Source organism: Malaclemys terrapin, chromosome 11 (assembly GCF_027887155.1).
Source record: "Malaclemys terrapin pileata isolate rMalTer1 chromosome 11, rMalTer1.hap1, whole genome shotgun sequence".
NCBI lineage: Eukaryota > Metazoa > Chordata > Testudines > Emydidae > Malaclemys > Malaclemys terrapin.
The window spans coordinates 49,199,855-49,220,576 of NC_071515.1; the positions used below are offsets into that span (position 1 = coordinate 49,199,855).

Sequence of the window (20,722 nt, forward strand, 5' to 3'; positions counted from 1 at the left end):
AAGAAATACGTTGAGTTTTACTGGCATATAGAGCTAAACAAAATATCAAATGCCTCAATAATTGTGCAAGCAACCGTAAAAGAAAATCCACATTACAAACTGTACTCCCTAATTTGCCTCTATGAGCAGGAGGTGTTCAATATCTTTCAAATTATAGATTAAAAAACAATTAACATTTCCTACTAACTGCTGACAAATTCATAGGATTGGTTAGTCAATCAACACAATTACTTGATGGAAGAACATTTTTAGGTCAGAAACATTGCAATCAATTCACTATAGCAACTATTATGACCATGTTATAAGTAGAATTGACATGAAGTGCTATTACATCTAATCATTTCAACATGAATGTTGCACAGAATATAGGATAATATATGGATGTTGAAATGTCTCCCTCCTACAGCTCTTTCAACATTGTCTGGATGACTGATTATGAGAGATCAATATTATTAACAGCCTTGAGTAATAAGTTTCCATGGATAGAACGCTACATTTAAATTATTGTACATTTGTCTCTAACAACCATTTTAATCTTTAATTTTATTTTATTTTTGTCTCAGAACAAAACAAGGGATGCCATCTATATAATATCAATGGACTGTACTAGATCAATTTCAATTGACAACAATAACCTTCTCTATTTGAGGAGACACAGAGGAAGAATGAAGAGGGAATCAAAATGGCTTGTGCACTGATACACAGGCATTACTATGATGGGGATCAGACTCAACACTTAGCACCAGTCCCACATTCCTCACCTAGAAAATACTGACAGTTGTGATAAAAACTGGAAGATCCGTAAGGCTTTGAAAGGAGTTCTGGGTGTTGGCAAGAATGCACAATAAAATGGTTTGTTCCCTCTCTAGCTTTTTGTGTTACCATAAATCATGAGAACCAAACCCCTCAATAGCTTTTTATACATGATTGCTGATCTAATATTGTATTTATGAGCATCTGCAAAACAACATACTTCATGTTATATCTCTGTTATAAATTCTGTACAGTGGTACTGGTGCATAAAGAACTTTCATTTAAGTTCACATCTTATCATGTGCTGATGTCTTTCTCTGTAGTAAATTACTAACTTCAGAGGAAAAAAGAAAAAATGATTTAAGGTGGTGTTCTCATTTATCTTTAACTTCAGTATTTTTTTTCCAGATCTTGGTTTGTAAAGCATCCTGTGCTGACAAATCTTCAAAATAAAGCTTAATAGTAAAAATATAAGTAAGCACAATCTATCATAGTGCTATTACTGCTTCAATTTAAAGGTAAACAATGTTAAATAAGACTTTTACATCAATTTACATTATAAGTAAATGATACAATTTGTTGTAATATATATTATTTCATTACTACTCAGGCTCAGCAATTGCTCTAGATCAGTGGTCCACAAACTTTTTCAGTCGTGCCCCTCTTGAGAGCTGTGGTCAGGAGCCAGGGCTGTGGCTGGGAGCGGGGCCATGGCTGGGGCCGTGGTAAGGAGTGGAGTCGTGGTTGGGGCCGTGGCCAGGTGCAGAACCGCAGCTGGGAGTGGGGCCGGGAACTGGTGGTCGATGCTGGAGCTGCGCCTGTGGTCGGGAGGAGACAGGGCCAGAGCAGAGCTCCGCCCTGCCGCCCCTCCCCCAGAACATTCCTCCATGCCTCCCTCCCTCCTCGGGGGGGGGGAGAGGGGCGCGCACCCCACAGTTTGGGGACCACTGCTCTCGATGATCCCCATTTAACAAACAATATCAGCAGCACAATATAGAAGGATGCGGGCATCCTCCTGAGTCAGCTTCAGTGAGATTTTAAATTGAGCATAGTATTAGGGGAATCGCATGCAGCAGAAGCTCTGTACTTCTAGGCTCCTGCACAAGGCATAGAAGTAAGGGTCACTTAGAGTCTCTCTGACGCTCCAGCTATTACTGCTGTGGATACACCACTTTGATAAGTGCAACCCTCACTCCGGGGACATGGAGGAAGAGAAAAAGTCAGAAAGATGGAAAGAAATATACAAATGGAAGGAGATTTGAGGGATTAGAAAAATAGAAAAAGATAGAAGAAAAACTAGGGCAGAACTGCTTTAAGGGAAGTCATGGAGACAAACAATGACTGAGAAGAAATTTGCTATATGAGAAAATTGAGGAGGAAAAGAGACAACTAAGATGTGCATGTGTGTGTTTGTGAGGAACACAGAGGAGGAGATGAGGACAGGACAAAGAAGAATGAAACCTATCAAGTGACATCTCCTTTTTCAGCTATGGAGAGATATTGGAACATTAGATAAACAAGCAAAATGGGATAAAAAGTTAACAACAGAAAATATGAAAGGGAATAAGAGAAGGAAAAGTTAAATTTCTGATGACTTTAAAATGCTTTCAGGACAAAAATTAAATCTTCCTCCAATTAAAACTTCTCGTAAATTCAGCTTTTCACTTATCTCATCTCCCTCATCCCCTCCTTAAATTGGGGGAGATATATAGGAATGTTCATATAAAACCACATCTAACTTCTTGCCAGACCACAGAAGTCACTAAAAGTTGGATTCTGATGTACTGAGTATAACAAGGTTAGAAACTTATTTGCTATCCTGTAGAAAGTGTTCTAAGAATGCCCATAAGCATTTCCATGTTCCATCCTGTAGAAAGTGTTCTAAGAATGCCCATAAGCACTTCCCTGTTCCATAAAAGTAATTGAAAAAACAAAAACCTAGGCTGTAGCGAGTATCAGCTTTGTTTTTTGGTTTGTTTTTAATATTATATGCCTTCCACAAATCACCTAGGCAGACAAACTGATTACCAGGACTACAGTTTAAACTAATTACAGTGGTGTAAATACTAAGATTTTAAATCTAATCTATAAAAGGAAAAAAGAGGGAAAAGACCACAATTTTAATTCAGAGTTGAGAGGGACACATCTTGTGAGAAGCACTGTGAGAAAAAGTAAAGCCCATTTTCCTCATTTTATGACTTGCTTATTAGCACCCAACCTGAGAAAGGGCATAAACAAAAGGAAAGTCTGAGGGTCTTATAATGAAGTATAAGCCAAAGGAGGGGAAAAGGTTACTTTGTTCACTTCATAAGAAATTACATTCTGTGATGTCTCAATGTCTGGTTTAACTTTCTTTAGTAAACCCAGGAGGCAAAGGTCTTTATTTTTTCCTATCTTCATGCAAAGGAAAAAAACAGAAAACAACGTATGTTCTCTAGTATATTCTCTGAAATGATCTTGTGGCAGGAAACTGTTTTTGAAATCATTGTCTAGGTATGTCCCATTGGTAAATTGCTTCCTGAAAACCTATCACAGTAAGGAAAAACAAACCAAAGTCAATTTACCTTTAAATTACGCAATAAAATCTTGATTTCACACTTCTGGCATTACATTTGTCACCATGATTATCTTAATGTCACACACACAAGACTGAGTTTATTGCAAGGAAGATTAGAAAAATATGGAAGCATATTCAATTATTACTATTTATATAGACAAAAAAAATGTTACCTATGTTCCGTAACTGTTGTTCTTCTAGAGGTGTTGCTCGTGTCAATTCCATGTAGGTATGTGCGCACCGTGTGCACTATCGTCAGAAGGTTTTTCCCCTAGTGGTACCCGTCGGGTTGGTTGTGGAGCCCCCTGGAGTGGTGCCTTCATGGCTATGTATATAGGTCCCTGCCGACGCACCGCCTCTTCAGTTTCTTCTTGCCAGATACTCTGACAGAGGGGAGGCAGGTGGGTCTTGGAATGGACATGAGCAACACATCTCGAAGAACAACAGTTACGAAAGGTAGGTAGCCATTTTTTCTTCTTCTAGTGATTGTGCATGTCAATTCCAAGTAGGTGACTCCCAAGCAGTTCCCAGAGAAGGGGTCGGAGTTCACCAAGTTGCAGATTGCAGCACTGCTCTACCAAATGAGGCATCGTCTCTAGCCTGCTGTGTGATGGCGTACCACGATGTAAAGGTGTGAATAGACTATCAGGTTGACACCCTGCAGATATCCTGAATGGGGACCTCCGCTAGGAACGCAGCAGATGAAGCTCGCGCTCTTGTGGAGTGTGTTGTCAATGCTGGAGCTGGTATTTTTGCCAGTCATAGCATGTCCTAATACAGGCTGTGATTCAAAAAGAGATTTGTTGGGATGAGATTGGCAGGCCTTCCATTTTTTCAGCAATGGCGATGAAGAGTTGCGTCAACTTCCTAAATGGCTTCCTCCACTCAATGTAAAAAGCCAGTGCCTGTCTAACATCTAGGGAAAGGAGCATGCATTCCCTGTCATTAGCATGAGGATTTGGGAACAACACTGGTAGGAAGATGTCCTGATTTGCATGAAATTGTGAGACTACTTTAGGTAGAAAGGCTGAGTGCGGCCGCAACTGCACCTTGTCCTTATAAAACACTGTATAAGATGGCTCAGACATTAAAGCTTTGAGCTCAGACACTTCTGGCTGAAGTTATAACCACGAGAAATGCCACTTTCTAAGAGAGGTAAAGCAGAGACCAAGTTGCTAGAGGTTCAAAAGGGGGCCCCCCAGTCAGCCTTGACAGGACCAGGTTAAGGTCTCATGGAGGGACCAGTTGCTGCACCTAGGGGTACAGCCTGTCTAGCCCTTTAAGGAAGCATCCAACCGTGGGGTTAGCAAATACGGACTGCCTTGCTGCACCCGGGTGGAAAGAGAAATAGTAGCCAGGTGCACCTTGATTAACAAGACTGCTAGGCTTGCCTCCTGGATTTACTAAAAAGTTAAACCAGGGAGCAGTACCTTGGCGAAGGTGATCGGCGCTGCATCATAGTAGGCTTGCCCCTATGCCAAACTGGTGCTGGCACACAGGCCGGTGGAGCAGGGGACTGTGCCGTCATAGTAATCAGTTCCCTGGCTGCCTCGAAAGTGTCCGCTGTGGAGGGAGCATCCAAGTCCTCCTCCAAAACTTCCCGCACCAGGGAGTCCACTGGGGCCGGACTCAAAGTACCTGCCCGAGAGGCCAGAGTCGATGGTGCTGGTCCAGGCGGACCCAAGGTTGAGTGTCCTGACGCAGGACGCACCCTCACTGGTGCCTGTATGCTCCACTGCTCTAGTAGGGGAGCGCACCCTGTCAGCCCTCTTTTTCTTGTGCGGCACCAACCTCTAGGGCAGTGGTCCCTAACCTTTTTCGTCTGGATCGTGGCGGTGGACGAGCATCTGCCAAAATGCCAACGACAAGCGGCAACGTCAGTAGGCGTCACCGCCAAAATGCTGCTGACAAGCAGCGTCATCCAGAGGCGTTGCTGCCGAAATGCCGCCGAAAATCGGCGGCATTTCGGTGGCGACGTCTCTGGATGACGCTGCTTCTCTGTGGCATTTCAGCGGTTTCTCATCCGCCGGCCAGTACGCGGGCGCACTTAGACGCCCCGGCGGGTGCCATGGCGCCTGTGGGCACAGCGTTGGGGACCCCTGCTCTAGGGAATTGCTTGCTAACGGAAGAGAGAGCTGCTCCAACAACCACCACAGGTGGTAAGAAGGAACTGAAGAGACGGCGGGTCAGTAGGGACCTATATAGATGGCCATGAAGGTGCCACTCCAGGGGGCTCCACAGCCGACCCGCCAGGTACCGCTAGGGGAAAATCCTTCTGACAATCGTGCACGCGGTGCACACACACCTATTTGGAATTGACATAAGCAATCACTCGAAGAAGAATCAGGCATATTTAATCAAAGTCTAGGCACTTTTACTGTAAATATACTGAAATAATTTTATGGTTCAAGATGGGCACTGTAAATTACCTTTAGCCAAATGAATTACTATCTCACCAATTACATATCATCAAATGTAAATTCAACCACACCATAATGCAAGATGTTGGGAGGAAAGGTAGGCTGAATTCAAAGGATATACGGTGGCCATAATTACAAATTAGCCTGAGGAGAATGAGGCAGTTACACCAAGTATTTTTTTTTTATAAATATCATACGCCTCTCAGATTACCTGTGTGCTATTATCATGCCTGAATGCAGTATTCAAATGAAGGAGGCTGTAAGGGAGAAACCAACAGGAAATGAAACAATAGCAATGATAAGGGGCCATGATAAGGTGTACCAAGAGTCCTTTGGGAAACAATGAGGAAACCGTTAATGGGGGGGGTGGGGGGGAATACCCTGTGCCTGGCTCCAGTCTAGTGTGTTGTATTTTTCCCCAGGATCAAAGGGTATACTAAAACTTTAAAAAAAGAACAGGAGTACTTATGGCACCTTAGAGACTAACAAATTTATCTGAGCATACGCATATGTTCCATTCTATGCATCCGAAGAAGTGGGCTGTAGCCCACGAAAACTTATGCTCAAATAAATTTGTTAGTCTCTAAGGTGCCATAAGTACTCCTGTTCTTTTTGCGGATATACAATAACACGGCTGCTACTCTGAAACCTAAAACTTTAAAGATGCTGGTCTTAAGAAGAAGGGGGGCACCCAGGGCATGTTAGTGAGATCTTACAGACAAGCAAGGAGAAACAGAGACAGGCAGGACAAACTGTTTATTCCAACCCAGAGATGGAGGTAACTGCACTAGATGGAACATACCAAAGTTTACAAGGAAAGTTTAAGGGTTAGGTGACGGGAATAGGCGTACAGATACATTATTGGTTTTACCTTTTTGCGTTCTACATACCTTTAGGTAAAAGAATAAATAATGCCCTGTTTTGAAGAGCTGTTTGTGTCACTGCACATTTATACTGTCACAGGCTCATGAGGGGAAACTCGTATAGGTGCCAAACTCAGCTGGGCCTTTTGTGTTAACATGGCTGAAAAACAGAGGGACTGCAGCCTAGAGATTCAGCTTGAGTGGTTGGACCTGGGGTTCCACCCAGACTGATGTGCAGGAAGCCAGGCCTGTTACCCAACAGGGTGCACTTGAGAGAGACTAAAAGAATTCTGAAGTGCAGTTTATCTAACTATGATGTAGCCTGAATAAATAATCAAATTTCTAAAACTGGATTCTTTCTACAGCAGAAACTGGAAAAGGGTGGGTCTACTTTCATGTCTTATAGGAAGTAAAGGAATCCCTCATCTACAGAAGTGGTTCTTAAAAAAAAATGCAGTGAGTCAGTTATTAAACTGGCACCAATGTCTATCTGAAACTATAATTGGAATTTTATTTCACCAACAACTGTGCTTAAGATATAAACCTGTAATTAGAGGCAGCATGAACTAGTGCAAAGGGCACTGGATTGGACTGTGGGTTCTGTCCCTGGCTTTGGCACTGTCCTCAGGCAATTAAATCTTTTGTGCACATTTCTTTTCCCACTCTGTCTTGTCTATTTAGATTGTGAACTCTTCAGGGCAGGGACTGCCTCTTCAGTGACAAATTACTGAGTTTGATGGAGGAATTATTGATTGAAATGTTATTGGCTGTTTTATGCAGGAGGTCAGATTCAATCATTATAATCCAGAGGTGGGCAAACTACAGCCCGCGGGCCACATCTGGCCCACAGGACCGTCCTGTCCGGCCCCTGAGCTCCTAGCCAGGAGGCTAGCCCCCAGCCCCTCCTCTCCTGTTTCGCCTCCCCCACAGTCTCAGCTCGCTCCGCCGCTGGCACAATGCTCTGGGCGGTGGAGCAGCGAGCTCCTGGGGCAGCGCAGCTGCACAGCCTGGCCTAACCAGGTGCTCTGTGCTGCGTGGCTGCCTGACCTGGTGCAGCCGCGCCGCCAGCCACCAGTGCTCCAGGCAGTGTGGTAAGGGGGCAGCTAGCGGGGGGTTGGATAGAGGACAGGGCAGTTTGGGGGGATGGTCAGGCAGGGGTCCCGAGGGGAAGAGGGGCAGTCCAGAAGGAGAGGCGGGTTGGATGGGACAGCGGGGGGCAGTTAGGGCACTTAGGGGTAGGGGGTCGGGGGCGGTCAGGGAGAAGGGGTGGTTGGATGGGGCAGAGGTCCCGGGGGAGAAGTGGGGGGTTGGATGGGGCGGCGGGGGGCACTTAGGGGTAGGGGGTCCGGGGGCGGTCAGAGAGAACAGGTGATTGGATGGGGCAGGGATCCCGGGGGGGCAGTCAGGAAGGAGAGGGGGGTTGGATGGAGTGGGGGGCCTGGGAGGCCATCAGGAAATGGGGGGGGTTGGATGGGGCAGGAGTCCCGGGGGGGCTGCCAGGAGGCTAGAAGTAGGGGGGGATCGCATAGGGGTCGGGGGCCAGGCCATGCCTGGCTGTTTGGGGAGGTACGGCCTCCCCTAACCGGCCCTCCATACAATTTCAGAAACCCGATGTGGCCATCAGGCCAAAAAGTTTGCCCACCCCTGTTATAATCTATAATCTTTTGATTTTAAAATCTATGAAGATTTCCATCCACATTCACTGTCTAAGATTGATAAGAAGTAGAATACAACACACCACAGGACTAACCTTCCTTGTTTTAGGAAGGGAAGCTGCCATATGCACTGAAGAAAGTGAATAGAAAAAAAAAAAGATTGTTTTGACAACTTTGCCTTTGCCTAAACGGGGAGGAGCTGCAAAAAGAAAAACAAACAAACAATCTTCAAACTTAGACATCATGGTATAATTGTCACAGACATCATCAGCTATGAAGAGTAAATCTCTATAGTACATAATGGAATAATTGCAGACAAGACCCAATATACAAAAAAAGCTTCTCTTATGGTTTCACTTTTCTCTCAAGAAAATTCAAAGGCACAAGAAACTACCATACAGACACAAAATTATAAATATACTCTAATTGGAATATACTTTACAAAAATAAAAGGTAACACACAAGTGTAAACAAAAGTATATAAAAAAAACACTACTTTGCACAAGATGCTTTCAACAGATACATAGTATTTGTGCTGTAAAAGTTAATACAGGTATGTCTCATCTTACGCGGAGGTTCCGTTCCGCGGTTAGCGCATAAAGCGAAAACCGCATATAGCCAAAATTCCATTGAATTCAATGGCGGGTGAAATCGCCCGCACTACAGGTATAGTATTAAAATTGTTATTTTTCTCTTTTTGTTTTGTTTTGGCCGACCGCATAAAGTTGAAATCGCGCATGTTAAATGCGTGTAAGATGAGACAGACCTGTATTCAGGTAGTAAATTATGAGAATGCTAGGAAAATAAATTGCTTTTTTAAAACGTGAGATGAAGTTTACATAGAAAAAGATTGTACCTGCTGATCTCCAAGGAAATGACTTCTCAGTAGAGCTAAAGAAAAAGGGGAAAAAAAGTTATATTTATTTCCCTTATCACTAAAGTTAAAAAGGGAGCTATTTTGGATTTATAAACTAAACATTTTTTCCTAATATGAAACTATCCAAAAACCCGCAAAGACTAAAAAAAAACCCAGATGTTTCTCAAGTAAATGTTACTAATGTCGTGCTTTCTATTCTGCACAATTTAACATTCAGAATCATTGTGAGTTATACTCTATTGTATTAATCATAGGAAATGCCTCTAAGTATTTCACAACACAAAGTGGCATTTAAACCTATCTGCAATAGGATTGATAAGTGCATGACTTATATACACTGCATACCTGAGGTGTGACATCATCAATATAATGCTGTAAAACATTTTGCAAGATTCTGTATGAAGGACACTATATTGAAATAAATTACAACTAACAAAGGCTGATGAAAAATTTTAGCGGATGTATTCTATGCAACTTATTTTCCAAAGCAGTTTTTTGATGTCTAGCACATTATGACTGATGAAAAGTAAAACACTAGTTATATAACTGAATATGCATATTTTTGAAGGTTAAGACAGACAAAACAATTTTAGATGCTCAAGGATCTACACGACCTGTGCAATAAAGTCTCACCAGATAAGTATGTTATCAGTATAGCTCTACAACTGTACATTCCTTCACATTATGAATTTATTTATGACCATTTAAACTCTTCTCCGCTCCACATTAACATTTTCAGATTTTAATATATATTTGAATACTACCGCATTTGCAGTTGGATGAGAAATTCAAATTAGCATATCTGTGTATTTCATTAGAAGAATTTATGCAAAATAAAAGTATTTCCACACACTGGGTACAATTGACAATCTTTTAAAAACAGTCAATGCAAAATGATAGATTTAGTAGAGTATTGCAAAATATTCCAAAATACCCTTATGCTTAAAGACAAAAAGGACTCTCTCCCTAACGTCAGTTTTCCACAATATTCTAGAAAAACAGGAAAATGGAAAGCTGGTCAGAATATTTATGTTACATCATGCTACTTTCTAAATTGGCTCTCTTTTTTCCTTTACAACTCATCACCTCTGCCACATTACGCAACAAAATCTCAGCAACTCAGTTTGAATTGAGAAAGTTAGCTGGTTATCATCTTTCACAGTAAGCGTGTATACAGGACTTTTCTTGGTCCTCTTGTGAAGAAATACTGCCATTCATGCTCAACTGTGCCAACTTGTGTTCTGTGACACAAATGGGAACTATAATTAGAACCATGTTTAACCAAAACCAGGATTCAAATCCAGGTCTCAAGAAGAAGAAAAGCTACTCTATCTATAGCTAATATCTCCTTTTTTTACTGCTAGCCCCTCAATCTACAGTAAGTAATTTCTTGTACTTCTTGGGGGGTATCCAAGCCAATGTTGTGTTAACCCTTACTTTTAGTATTTTACAAAATGCCAAAAAATTGCATTAGACTGAAATTTAGCATGTAAGATTACAGCTAAGGAGTGATCTGGGAAGGAAGATTGCCAGATATTCTTTTTAGTCATTTGATGGTACAATAATAGAAGTTTAGGTTAAAATGTTTATTCAAGCTGCTCACTTGATTTACATCTTTATTTACGCTATGCCATATTTTCTATAAAGGCTGTGAAGAAAGAAGTGGTCCAACATAGCTTGCTGAAAGTCTGGGTATCTGAGCTCTTGTAGACATTTCATGTTGCCTGAAAGGCACCATTATGCCAGAATTAAATTGGGATCAAGAGGTTGGGTATACCTGAATTTAGATATGACAATCAGTCACCTTACATCACCACTGCTGCATGAGCTTAACTGTCAGAAAGGGTGAATGTACTGCTATTTTCACAAACACTCCTTCCCCTGCTTGCAATTCTCATCTCTACCCCAATTCCAACTCATTTGTCTAAACCCCCATTACTCTCATGAAAAGTACTCTGCTATCTCACTTCAAAAATAATTACCCTGAATAGTTTTTCCACAGACAAGGAACTGAGTCCTTTCACTTTAAATAAAAATTAAGGATATTTTAATTTTGAATATGAACATATAGTTATGCACAAATTCAGAGTGTTTTTCAGGTAGACTTTGTGCCTAGACACATAGATGTACAAGTCAGCCAAGTAAACTGTAGTCAACCCTGCTGGCTTTTAGCCTGCAAACTAAACTTTACAGCTGTATTTGAGTGCAAACAGTAAAAATGATTTTCATAAGAACAAACATGAAAATCCATATTAAAGTTGTGATTGAGTTTAGTTTAATACACATGTGCAGAGTTAACAGGTTTGTGTTATCCAGGATTGAATGCTGAAATCTAATCTTTCTACATGCATTTGCTCTTTACTGTACACACTCACTTGGATTTATTGAGTTCTGTATCATTCATTGTCCTCAGCCTACACTCCAACACTTGCCTTCATCAAAACTCTAAGAAATATAAAGAAGTTATTCAGAATGACAGACATTGTAGCTATCAGTGTCATAATCTTAATATCTCCCTAAACATCAGAATACATCCCACCTGTCAGGATCTCTAATTTTCCTACTGGAGATTAAAGCAACTTCAGCCCTATTTATTGGGATGGCGCTGATCATGTTGTGATGATGGGTGAGAGTGAAAAAAGCTTAACACAGAAAGCTGGGTCTTTGTATACACAAGTTCGTGACAGTGATTCCCCCTGCTCCCCCTGATGAGTACCTGGATAGCTGGGCTCTCTGCATTTCCAGGATTTGTGAGAGTCTAAGGGCTTGTCTGCACATAAAACACTGCAGTGGCGCTGCTGAACCACTACAGGACTTCAGTGAAGACACTACCTCTGCTGATGGGGGGCATTTGCACATTGGCGTAGATACTCTATCTCCCTGAGAGGCAGTAGCTGTGTCAGTGGGAGAAGTCTTAAAAAGAATCCTTAAAAAGAGGTTTTATACTTAAACATAATCTGTTGTTTATGGAGCAATATGAAAAAACAGAGGTATCACACACTGGTCATTCGTCACACATTTTGATGGCTTGTCTCATATTGCCAAACGTTAAGGTAGAAAGGTATGCTTGCTGGTGATGATACATGAGCCAGGAAGAAACATGTTACTTACGCTACAGTAACTGTGGTTCTTCGAGATGCTGTAGTCAGTGTGGATCTCACTAGAGATATACGTACACCTCATAAGTCTAAGGGTAGGTCTACACTTACCCGGTAGTTCGGCGGCAAGCGATCGAACTTCTGGGTTCGACTTATCGCATCTTGTCTGGATGCGATAAGTCAAACCCGGAAGTGCTCGCCGTCGACTGCAGTACTCCAGCTAGACGAGAGGAGTACCGCGGAGTCGACGGGGGAGCCTGCCTGCCGCGTGTGGACCGAGGTAAGTTCGAACTAAGGTACTTCGAACTTCAGCTACGTTATTCACGTAGCTGAAGTTGCGTACCTTAGTTCGAATTAGGGGGTTAGTGTAGACCTGGCCTAAGTCACTTTCTTTTTTGGCTAGCAGTGTCCACTGTGCTTCCACAGGAGGAAATAAAGGGCAGGGAAGCCATGACCCTCCCTCAATTCCCTCACAGTTCAACGCCTGTGTTGCTGAGGACTCAGAAAAGTGGAGATGGAGGGCAGGCCATGGGATCCACACTGACTAAACATCTTGAAGAATCACAATTATTGTAGGGTAAGTAACCATTCATTCTTCAATTATGTGTCAGTGTAGATTCCGCTATACGGCAAACAGAACCCCACCCCCACCCCAATGGTGGGAGTAAGAATTCTCAGCTGTATCAGTCAGAGACTGAAGCCCTGCTCTTCCATATTTGGCATCTGTCCTGGCAGCCATGTCAAGGGCATAGTTCTTAATGGTCAATGGGTTGCTCCACATGTTTGTTTCACAGACCTCAGGGCGTGGCACATATCTGAAACAGGTTAAAGATGTCGCCGTGCTAGAGTGAGCCTTGCTGTTCACAAAGAGAGACACTTGAACCAACTGACTGCAGACGGAAATATACCATGATCCACTTCAAGAGTCTTTAAGAGAAGATAGCGTGGCCTTTTGAAGTGGCAGACAAAGCTACAGAAAGGCAGGATGAGAGTCTGAAAGTTTTGATCCTGTTGAGATAGTGGAGCAGAGTCCTAGAAACATCCAGGGCATGAAGGTTCTTTTCTCCGGGTGAAGAGTGAAGCTTTGGTAAGAATACTTGTTAGGTGGAATTCGGAGACTGTTTAAGAGATGAACATTGGGTGTGGTTTCATCACACTGTGTTCCTATGGAAGAACATGTATGGTGGGTTGGCCATCAGGGCCAAGAGCTTACTGACTCTCCATGCTGACATGATGGCCATAAGAAAGACCATGATGGTGAGGTGGTATACGTATTCTGATAATGATTTGAAAGGAGGCTCCATAAGCTATAGGAGGACAGTGTTTAGGTCCCATGTGGAAGTCAGGGCTCTCACTGGAAGTGTCAGGAACTGTGATGGAGATGGTCATAGTGGTCAGAGCTGCAGCAGTCATGCCTAGTGGTCAGTGCTGGATTCAGGAGTCCAGGTGGGGTTGGAGTGAGGCTGGAGCAGGACTAGGAGCAGGGCAGCAGCAAGAGACGAGCTGGAGCAGGACTAGGAGCAGGGCTGGAGGAAGAGCAAGACTGGAGCAGCCTAAGGCTTAAGGAGTCCATTGCCACCATCAGGCAGGAGTGAGTTCCAAGTCCCAGAGAGACACTGAGCAGACTGAGCTGCTGCTCCTCCTGTGAGGCTTATATACCTGATCTGGGAATTGCAAGACCAGTTCTTGGCTTGTGGATTGGCTGGAGCCTAGCACAGGAGTGACTTATCACCTTGCAGGAGAGCAGGTAAAGAGATGGTTTTTGATGCACTTGCAAATATAGGGTCTGAGACTTTTTTATTCCTTGGTTAGGCTTTTATCATTGGGGCATGTCTTTGCTATGTCAGATACTCAATATTCACATGGACTTGGGTTTGTTGCTTATACAGGCTTACTGTCAGAATTTGTTATGTGACTTAAGAATGATTATATCACTTCATCTGTCCTTTAATTTTCATGTTAAACATCTACGACAAGAATACATTTTCAATAATATAGTGCAGGGGTCGGCAACCTATGGCATGTGTGCCAAAGTTGGCAAGCGAGCCGATTTTTGATGGCATGAGGTGGCAGGCTGAGCCGCTCACCCACTGCCGCTCTGGGGTTTCCACTGCTGGCTCCTGCCAGCGGGGTCCTGCCGTCGGTCCCACTCAGTGCCCGCTGCTGGCCTGGGTGAAGGAACCCCAAGCTGGCAGCGGGCTGAGACCCCGGTTGCTCTGGGGTTCCGGCTGCTGGCCCCTTGCCAGCCGGGGTCCCTGCTGCAGCCCCACTCACCTTGCTTCCAGGTGGAGTTCCAGCGCAGGCCCCCTGCCAGACAGGGTCCAGGCCTCCGGCCCTGCTCAGCCCTACCAGCCGCCAGCTCCACTCACCCTCAGCAGCCGATCTGGGGTTCCAGCCGCTGACCTCCTGCCAGCCGGTTAACAACTGATCACTCAGAAGCCTGTGTGCAGCTTAAAGTATCCAGATATGTGCCAGACATTGGAAAACTTGCATCTGAAGAAGTGAGGTTCTGACCCACGAAAGCTTATGCTCCCAGTACTTCTGTTAGTCTCAAAGGTGCCACAGGACCCTCTGTTGCTTTTTACAGATTCAGACTAACACGGCTACCCCTCTGATATTTCAGTAGTGTTTTTCATAAGTGCCTAATTTAGAAAACAGAAAATTGCTGTTTCTCTCCATCAATCTTCTCATTTTCCATTTTGTATTAACATATTAATGTTAGGAACTTGCGTGTCTTTGTTTAGCTAACTTATTTATTTACTGCTGTAGGTCCTGTCCTCCATCTGACTCCCCTCCACTCTGTTACAATCCTAAATTACAAAAAGTGAGGCTAATGCATTGTGGAGCAGAAATTGTATATTGCTGCTTGTTTCTGTTAAGTCCTTAGTCTCCTTTTAGGTACTATAAAAATAATAATTTGCTTATGCAGCAGCATTGATAAAGTCAGCACAACTGGAAAGGAGTGATGGTTTATTGAGTAATGCAGCTTTGCAGTAAAGCATGACTTATTTTTGTGTCTATATAAACAGTTGCTATTTGGTTTTGCTTTTAATATTTAAGAAAAGAAGAATTATATTTCAAACATATTTGGAATCCAAAAGACATATTCCCCTGTAAACAGACCTAAAATACAGATTTGGAAGCTACCATAAATGATGTGACCTTAACTTAACTTGTAGCATTTGATTCCTGATTTAAAACACTGCTCTACAGCCAAAATCCTTCTGAAATAAATGTAATCAAACTTTACTAATTCTGGGTCACTGAGAACGAAAATGATGCTTAAAATTGTTGATTGGCTCTAGTTTTCAAAATATGCTATTGGGTCAGTATATACGACCCTTGACTTGGGAATGGCAGAGGATAAGTGAGTTATAAAGGGAAGGGATCTTAATTTAAACCAGAAATGACTAAAATACATCTTTGACTGGATCTATGAATAAATCTATGACTGGGTTTGGACAGTACTTGCTTTTTAGGCAAAACAATGAATGATGCAATCTGAAGCTGGTATTGCGTCATACATGATATGAATTGCATCATGTTATTCCTAGAAGTCATGGATGATGCAATCATAATGAAGCTTACATCACTGCTGAACAAATTGCCCTATATCGGCTCTAGAAATCATACAGTGTCGTGCTCTCTTATTTGTCAGTGTTTGATTTTGCAAAGGGACACATTTCTGTTTAGCCAAAATGAGCAGAGATGCCTCGTACTTGTGTGAACAGTGCAGATAACTTCTGCTACGTTTGTGGTGAAGTGACTTTTGCATCACAAAAGCGCAGTATAACCACTATGGTTAAGAAAGCCTATCACCTTTATTTTGGCTGCAAAATTAGAGATCAGGACAAGAGGTGGGCCTCACACATATGCTGCAACACTTGTGCAACAAATCTTCGCCAGCGGTTGAACAGAAAAAGGAAATCTATGTCTTTTACAGTGCCAAAGATTTGGAGAAAGCCAACAGATCATACCAGCAATTGTTACTTCTGCATGGTGCCTCCAGTTGGGAAAGGTGTGTCAAAGAAGAAAAAGTGGACTGTGCATTATCCAAACATTCCATCAGCTATACGCCCAGTACCCCATGGAGAAGGACTGCCGGTTCCTGATGCACCAGAATCATTCTCACTTGAGTCAGACGAGGAAGAGGAAGAGGATGAAACTTCTGGTCCTGAACCATCAATGTCACAGGACCCACATTTTCTCCCATCCTCCTCCTCTGAGCCACACCTCAGAACACAAGGTGAACTGAATGACCTTGTCAGGGATTTGGAACTACCCAAGAGTAAGGCAGAGCTGTTGGGCTCCAGACTACAGCAGTGGAATCTCCTGGCAGGTGATGTTAGGGTTTCCATGTTCCGTGACCGTCAAAAGGGTCTTGTCCCATTCTTCTTCATGGAAGGTGATCTTGTAGCCTGCAACAACATCGATAGTGTGATGGCAGCCCTCAACATCGTTCACGATCCAGGTGAGTGGAGACCGTTCATTAATTCATCGAAGACGAGTCTTAAAGCTGTTTTACTGCATAATGGCAATGTTTTGCCATCAATTCCAGTTGGTCATGCAGTCCATATGAAGGAGACTTATGACAACATGAAACAACTTTGAGGTGCATAAACTATGACCAACATCAGTGGCAGCTTTGTGGCGATTTGAAGGTTGTTGCTCTCTTGCTTGGTCTGCAGACTGGATACACAAAGTACTGCTGTTTTCTCTGCGAATGGGATAGTCGTGCAAGAGATTCCCACTACATCAAGAAAGATTGGCCACTCCGACAGTCATTGGAGCCTGGGAGGAAAAGTGTTCAGCATCCACCACTTGTTGAATCAAGGAAGATTTTGTTACCACCCTTACACATCAAGCTGGGTCTGATGAAGAACTTTGTCAAGGCGATTGACAAAACACAAGCAACTTTCAAGTACCTCCGTGGAAAATTTCCAAGGCTAAGTGAAGCTAAGATAAAGGAAGGTGTCTTTGTTGGTCCTCAGATTCATGAACTTCTTCGAGATGATGCATTTGACCATGCACTGCGTGGCAAGGAAAAAACGGCATGGAAAGCCTTCCAGTTAGTAGCAATAAATTTTCTCGGAAACAACAAGGCAGACAACTACAGGTTGTTGATGGAAAACCTCTTCAAGGCCTACAAAAGTCTTGGTTGCAACATGTCACTAAAGATACATTTTTTGCACTCTCATCTAGATTTTTTTCCACCGAACTGCGGAGCGGTGAGCGACGAGCACAGCGATTGATTTCACCAGGACATAGCAACAATGGAGAAACGCTATCAGGGCAAATGGAGCCCATCAATGCTTGCAGACTATTGCTAGACAGTGACAAGAGATGCTCCATTTAATGAATACAAGAGACAAGCCAAGAAGCGCCGAGTAGACACTGAATAGGACTAAACTATGTACATAATAGTTTTTTGCCTTTTGTTTCATAATAAATTTTATTTAGATAACCTTTTTGCTGATTTTTAAAGTGTTACATAAACAGGACAGGTGAAATATTATCATGTAAAGCAACCATAAACACATGAAAAGACCTAGGTGTATAATTTATGATTAAAACTCTACTATCTACACAATATACATAGACATAAAATGTAAAAACTTTAAATATCTTAGAAACAGTAGCCAATCAGTTGTTTTAATTGTCATATTTTAATTTAGCACATCAAAATACATAATAAATAGAACATTTTATCTCTGAAACAGACGACTTCTCAAAAATTGTAGACCAGTGAAATTTGCCTGGTTCTTGTCCATAGTAAGGCCCCATTTACACAGCTCTACCAGTGTAGAGGGGCCTGAAAGAATGTGTAAATGTAATACAAACCAGATCAAGTAGTTTATTTGTTTTAAATACAAAAGAATTTGTGAAGATCTACATTATATGCTGTAATAACACTGAGCACCCTGTGTTTTACAAACTAGACATATTTTCCATGCAGATAGAGCACATACATTTTAATGTGTTTTTTATTTTAGTTTTTCATGGAAATCCTATAATTTGTAACGTATTCCATAAATATATAATTTTAAACAGGCACCATTGGAGAAAGTTAGGATTACTTATGACTACAGTGTTCAGAACTCATCTTTTGAACGCTGTATTCAAAAAATCACCTATATCTATATGAAAATGCCCAGTAAATATGTAGGATAGTTTTTTTTAAAAAAAATCAAGATAATATCCTCTGCCAAAACATGTTAAACAAAATGACAAATTACACATTTCCAATAAATTTAAAATGTAAGAGTCTAAATTACATTATGGGATGCCAAATTTTATTTTTTGGAAGCCCTGAACTTCATGGCAACAGGTTAACAGTGAGGTGCTCCCAGAATCTGCATTAGGACCAGTGTTTTAAATATTTTTATTAATGATCTGGGAAAGAGGTGAACATGAGGTGACAAAAACTGCAGATGAGATAATGTAGATTAAGAACTTCTGAGGGACCTAAGAAAGCTAGATGAGTGGGCAGCATAATGGTAGATGAAATTCAGTGCCAACAATCACAGGGTAATGCACAATGGAAGGAATAATATGAACTACTCATACAATGGACTAGATTCTAAATTTACAGTAACCACTCAGAAAACAGACCATGAGCATCATCCTGCATTGGTTATTATGATTCACTATTTGTATTCCCAACAGTGTTTGAAGACCTCAACCAAAGTCCAGGTTCTGCTGTGTTAAGCACCGTATAAACATATAAGAGACAGGTCAAAGAAAAATTCTGCTCAATTTGTAGATTTTATATACATACAAGGTTGTAGAAAGAATGGAATGGAACAAGAAAAAGAACACTGAAGATTTTACAATGCCGTTACATAAACCAATGGTACACACTCTCCCATAGAATATGGATTCAATATTGGTCATCCTATTCATTAAAAATGTATCTGAAGTGGAAGGGGTCTAGAGATGGGAGACAAAAATAAGAGACTGCCACATGAAGAGACATTGAAAGAGTAAGAACTGTTTGTCTTAGCAATGCAATATAGAAAAGTGACAAAGGAACACAAAGCAATTAATGGTATAGGAAAAGGTAAATTGGATGCTATCTATTCTTAATACAAGAAGAGGATATTCAATGAAATTGAAAATCAAAAGAAACTTTACACCATACATAGTTAATTTGTGAACTCACGGTCATAAGATATTACTGAATCCTACAGCTTAGTAGGATTTCAATAATTATTTGGAAAATTGGATCATTCATAGTTACATTAGATACATTAACAAATTTAAATAAGGGATTATAAACCTGTAAATGTATCAACCTCTAAATAATGGAGATTCAAGCAAGTCACTCCGTAATTGTCCACTACAGGGTTTCTGGCACGTTCCTCTGAAATATCTTGTTCTGGTGAATGTGAGAGAATACTGGACTAGATGAACACTTGTTGGACTCAATATGGGAAGTCCTATATTGCTACCAACTTCCGATAACCTGAACAAATCTGATTCCTCCTAAGCTTTTTAGATAATTGTGAATATAATAAAATAATAAATAAAATTCTTGCACCCTGTACAAAAATGTCAACCACTACATCTGAAGTTAAAATGTGTCATTCCATACTGAACTAAAGAAAATGAAATTTACTGTGTACTCAGTTCTCCAACATAGTGAGTCGTCAAGTCCAGCTCTTTTATTTCCACACTCTAATCACAGCGAGTGCTGTAACCAGTTATTTATTATTAAATTTTAGTATAAAAATCTGGTTAAAAAAAATCTAATGATTGTGGTGATTTATCTGCATTTTTTGCAGAAAGCCACTGATCATCATAAAATTAATGTACATGGTTTATAATTAGTTTGGTGGTATGACATAATACATTGCAGTAATATAAAAGCCATTTCAAATCAGACTTTTCTAAAGTCACTCACTCACTCATGCCCGTCACCCCAGTCGGGGTATGGGCCGCCAACCACAGATCTCCAGAGTCCTTTATCCTGGGCCATTTGCTCTAGCTGGTTCCAGGTATAGCCCATTTTTTTGCTATCAGCCTGAAGGTCGCGTCGCCAGGTGTTTCTTGGACGGCCTCTTTTCCGCTTGCCTTGGGGGTTCCACCGCAATGCCTGTCTAGTGATGTTGGTTGGCTGCTTGCGTAGTGTGTGTCCTATCCAACCCCACCTTCTCCTTCTAATTTCTTCCTCTGCTGGAAGTTGATGGGTCCTCTCCAAGAGGTAGATGTTGCTGATGGTGTCTGGCCAGCGGATCTGGAGAATCCTTCTAAGGCAACTATTTATGAAGGTCTGGATCCTCCTGGTGGTTGTTTTAATTATCCTCCAGGTTTCAGCTCCATACAATAAGACTGATTTCACGTTGGAATTGAACAGTCTAATCTTTGTTGCCAAAGACAGCTCTCTAGAGCTCCAGATGTTCTTGAGCTGTAAGAAAGCTGCTCTTGCCTTACCAATCCTTGCTTTGATGTCTGCGTCCGTGCCACCCTGTTGGTCGATGATACTGCCTAGGTAGGTGA

General features: G+C 41.9%; 1 protein-coding gene across 6 annotated transcripts in view; it reads right to left on the reverse strand.

Moving 5' to 3' along the window:
- PKP4 (plakophilin 4) overlaps positions 1-20,722 on the reverse strand; it is a 214,697-nt gene that overhangs the window by 104,969 nt on the left and 89,006 nt on the right. For 4 of the 6 annotated variants that reach the window (XM_054043462.1, XM_054043463.1, XM_054043461.1 and 1 more), the window contains one exon: positions 9,105-9,139. In XM_054043462.1, coding sequence (XP_053899437.1) covers positions 9,105-9,139 — 35 coding nt within the window. Of the gene's footprint in view, positions 1-5,941; positions 5,988-9,104; positions 9,140-11,500; positions 11,571-20,722 lie in introns of all 6 variants that reach the window. The other 2 variants (XM_054043465.1, XM_054043464.1) reach the window with 2 other exon arrangements.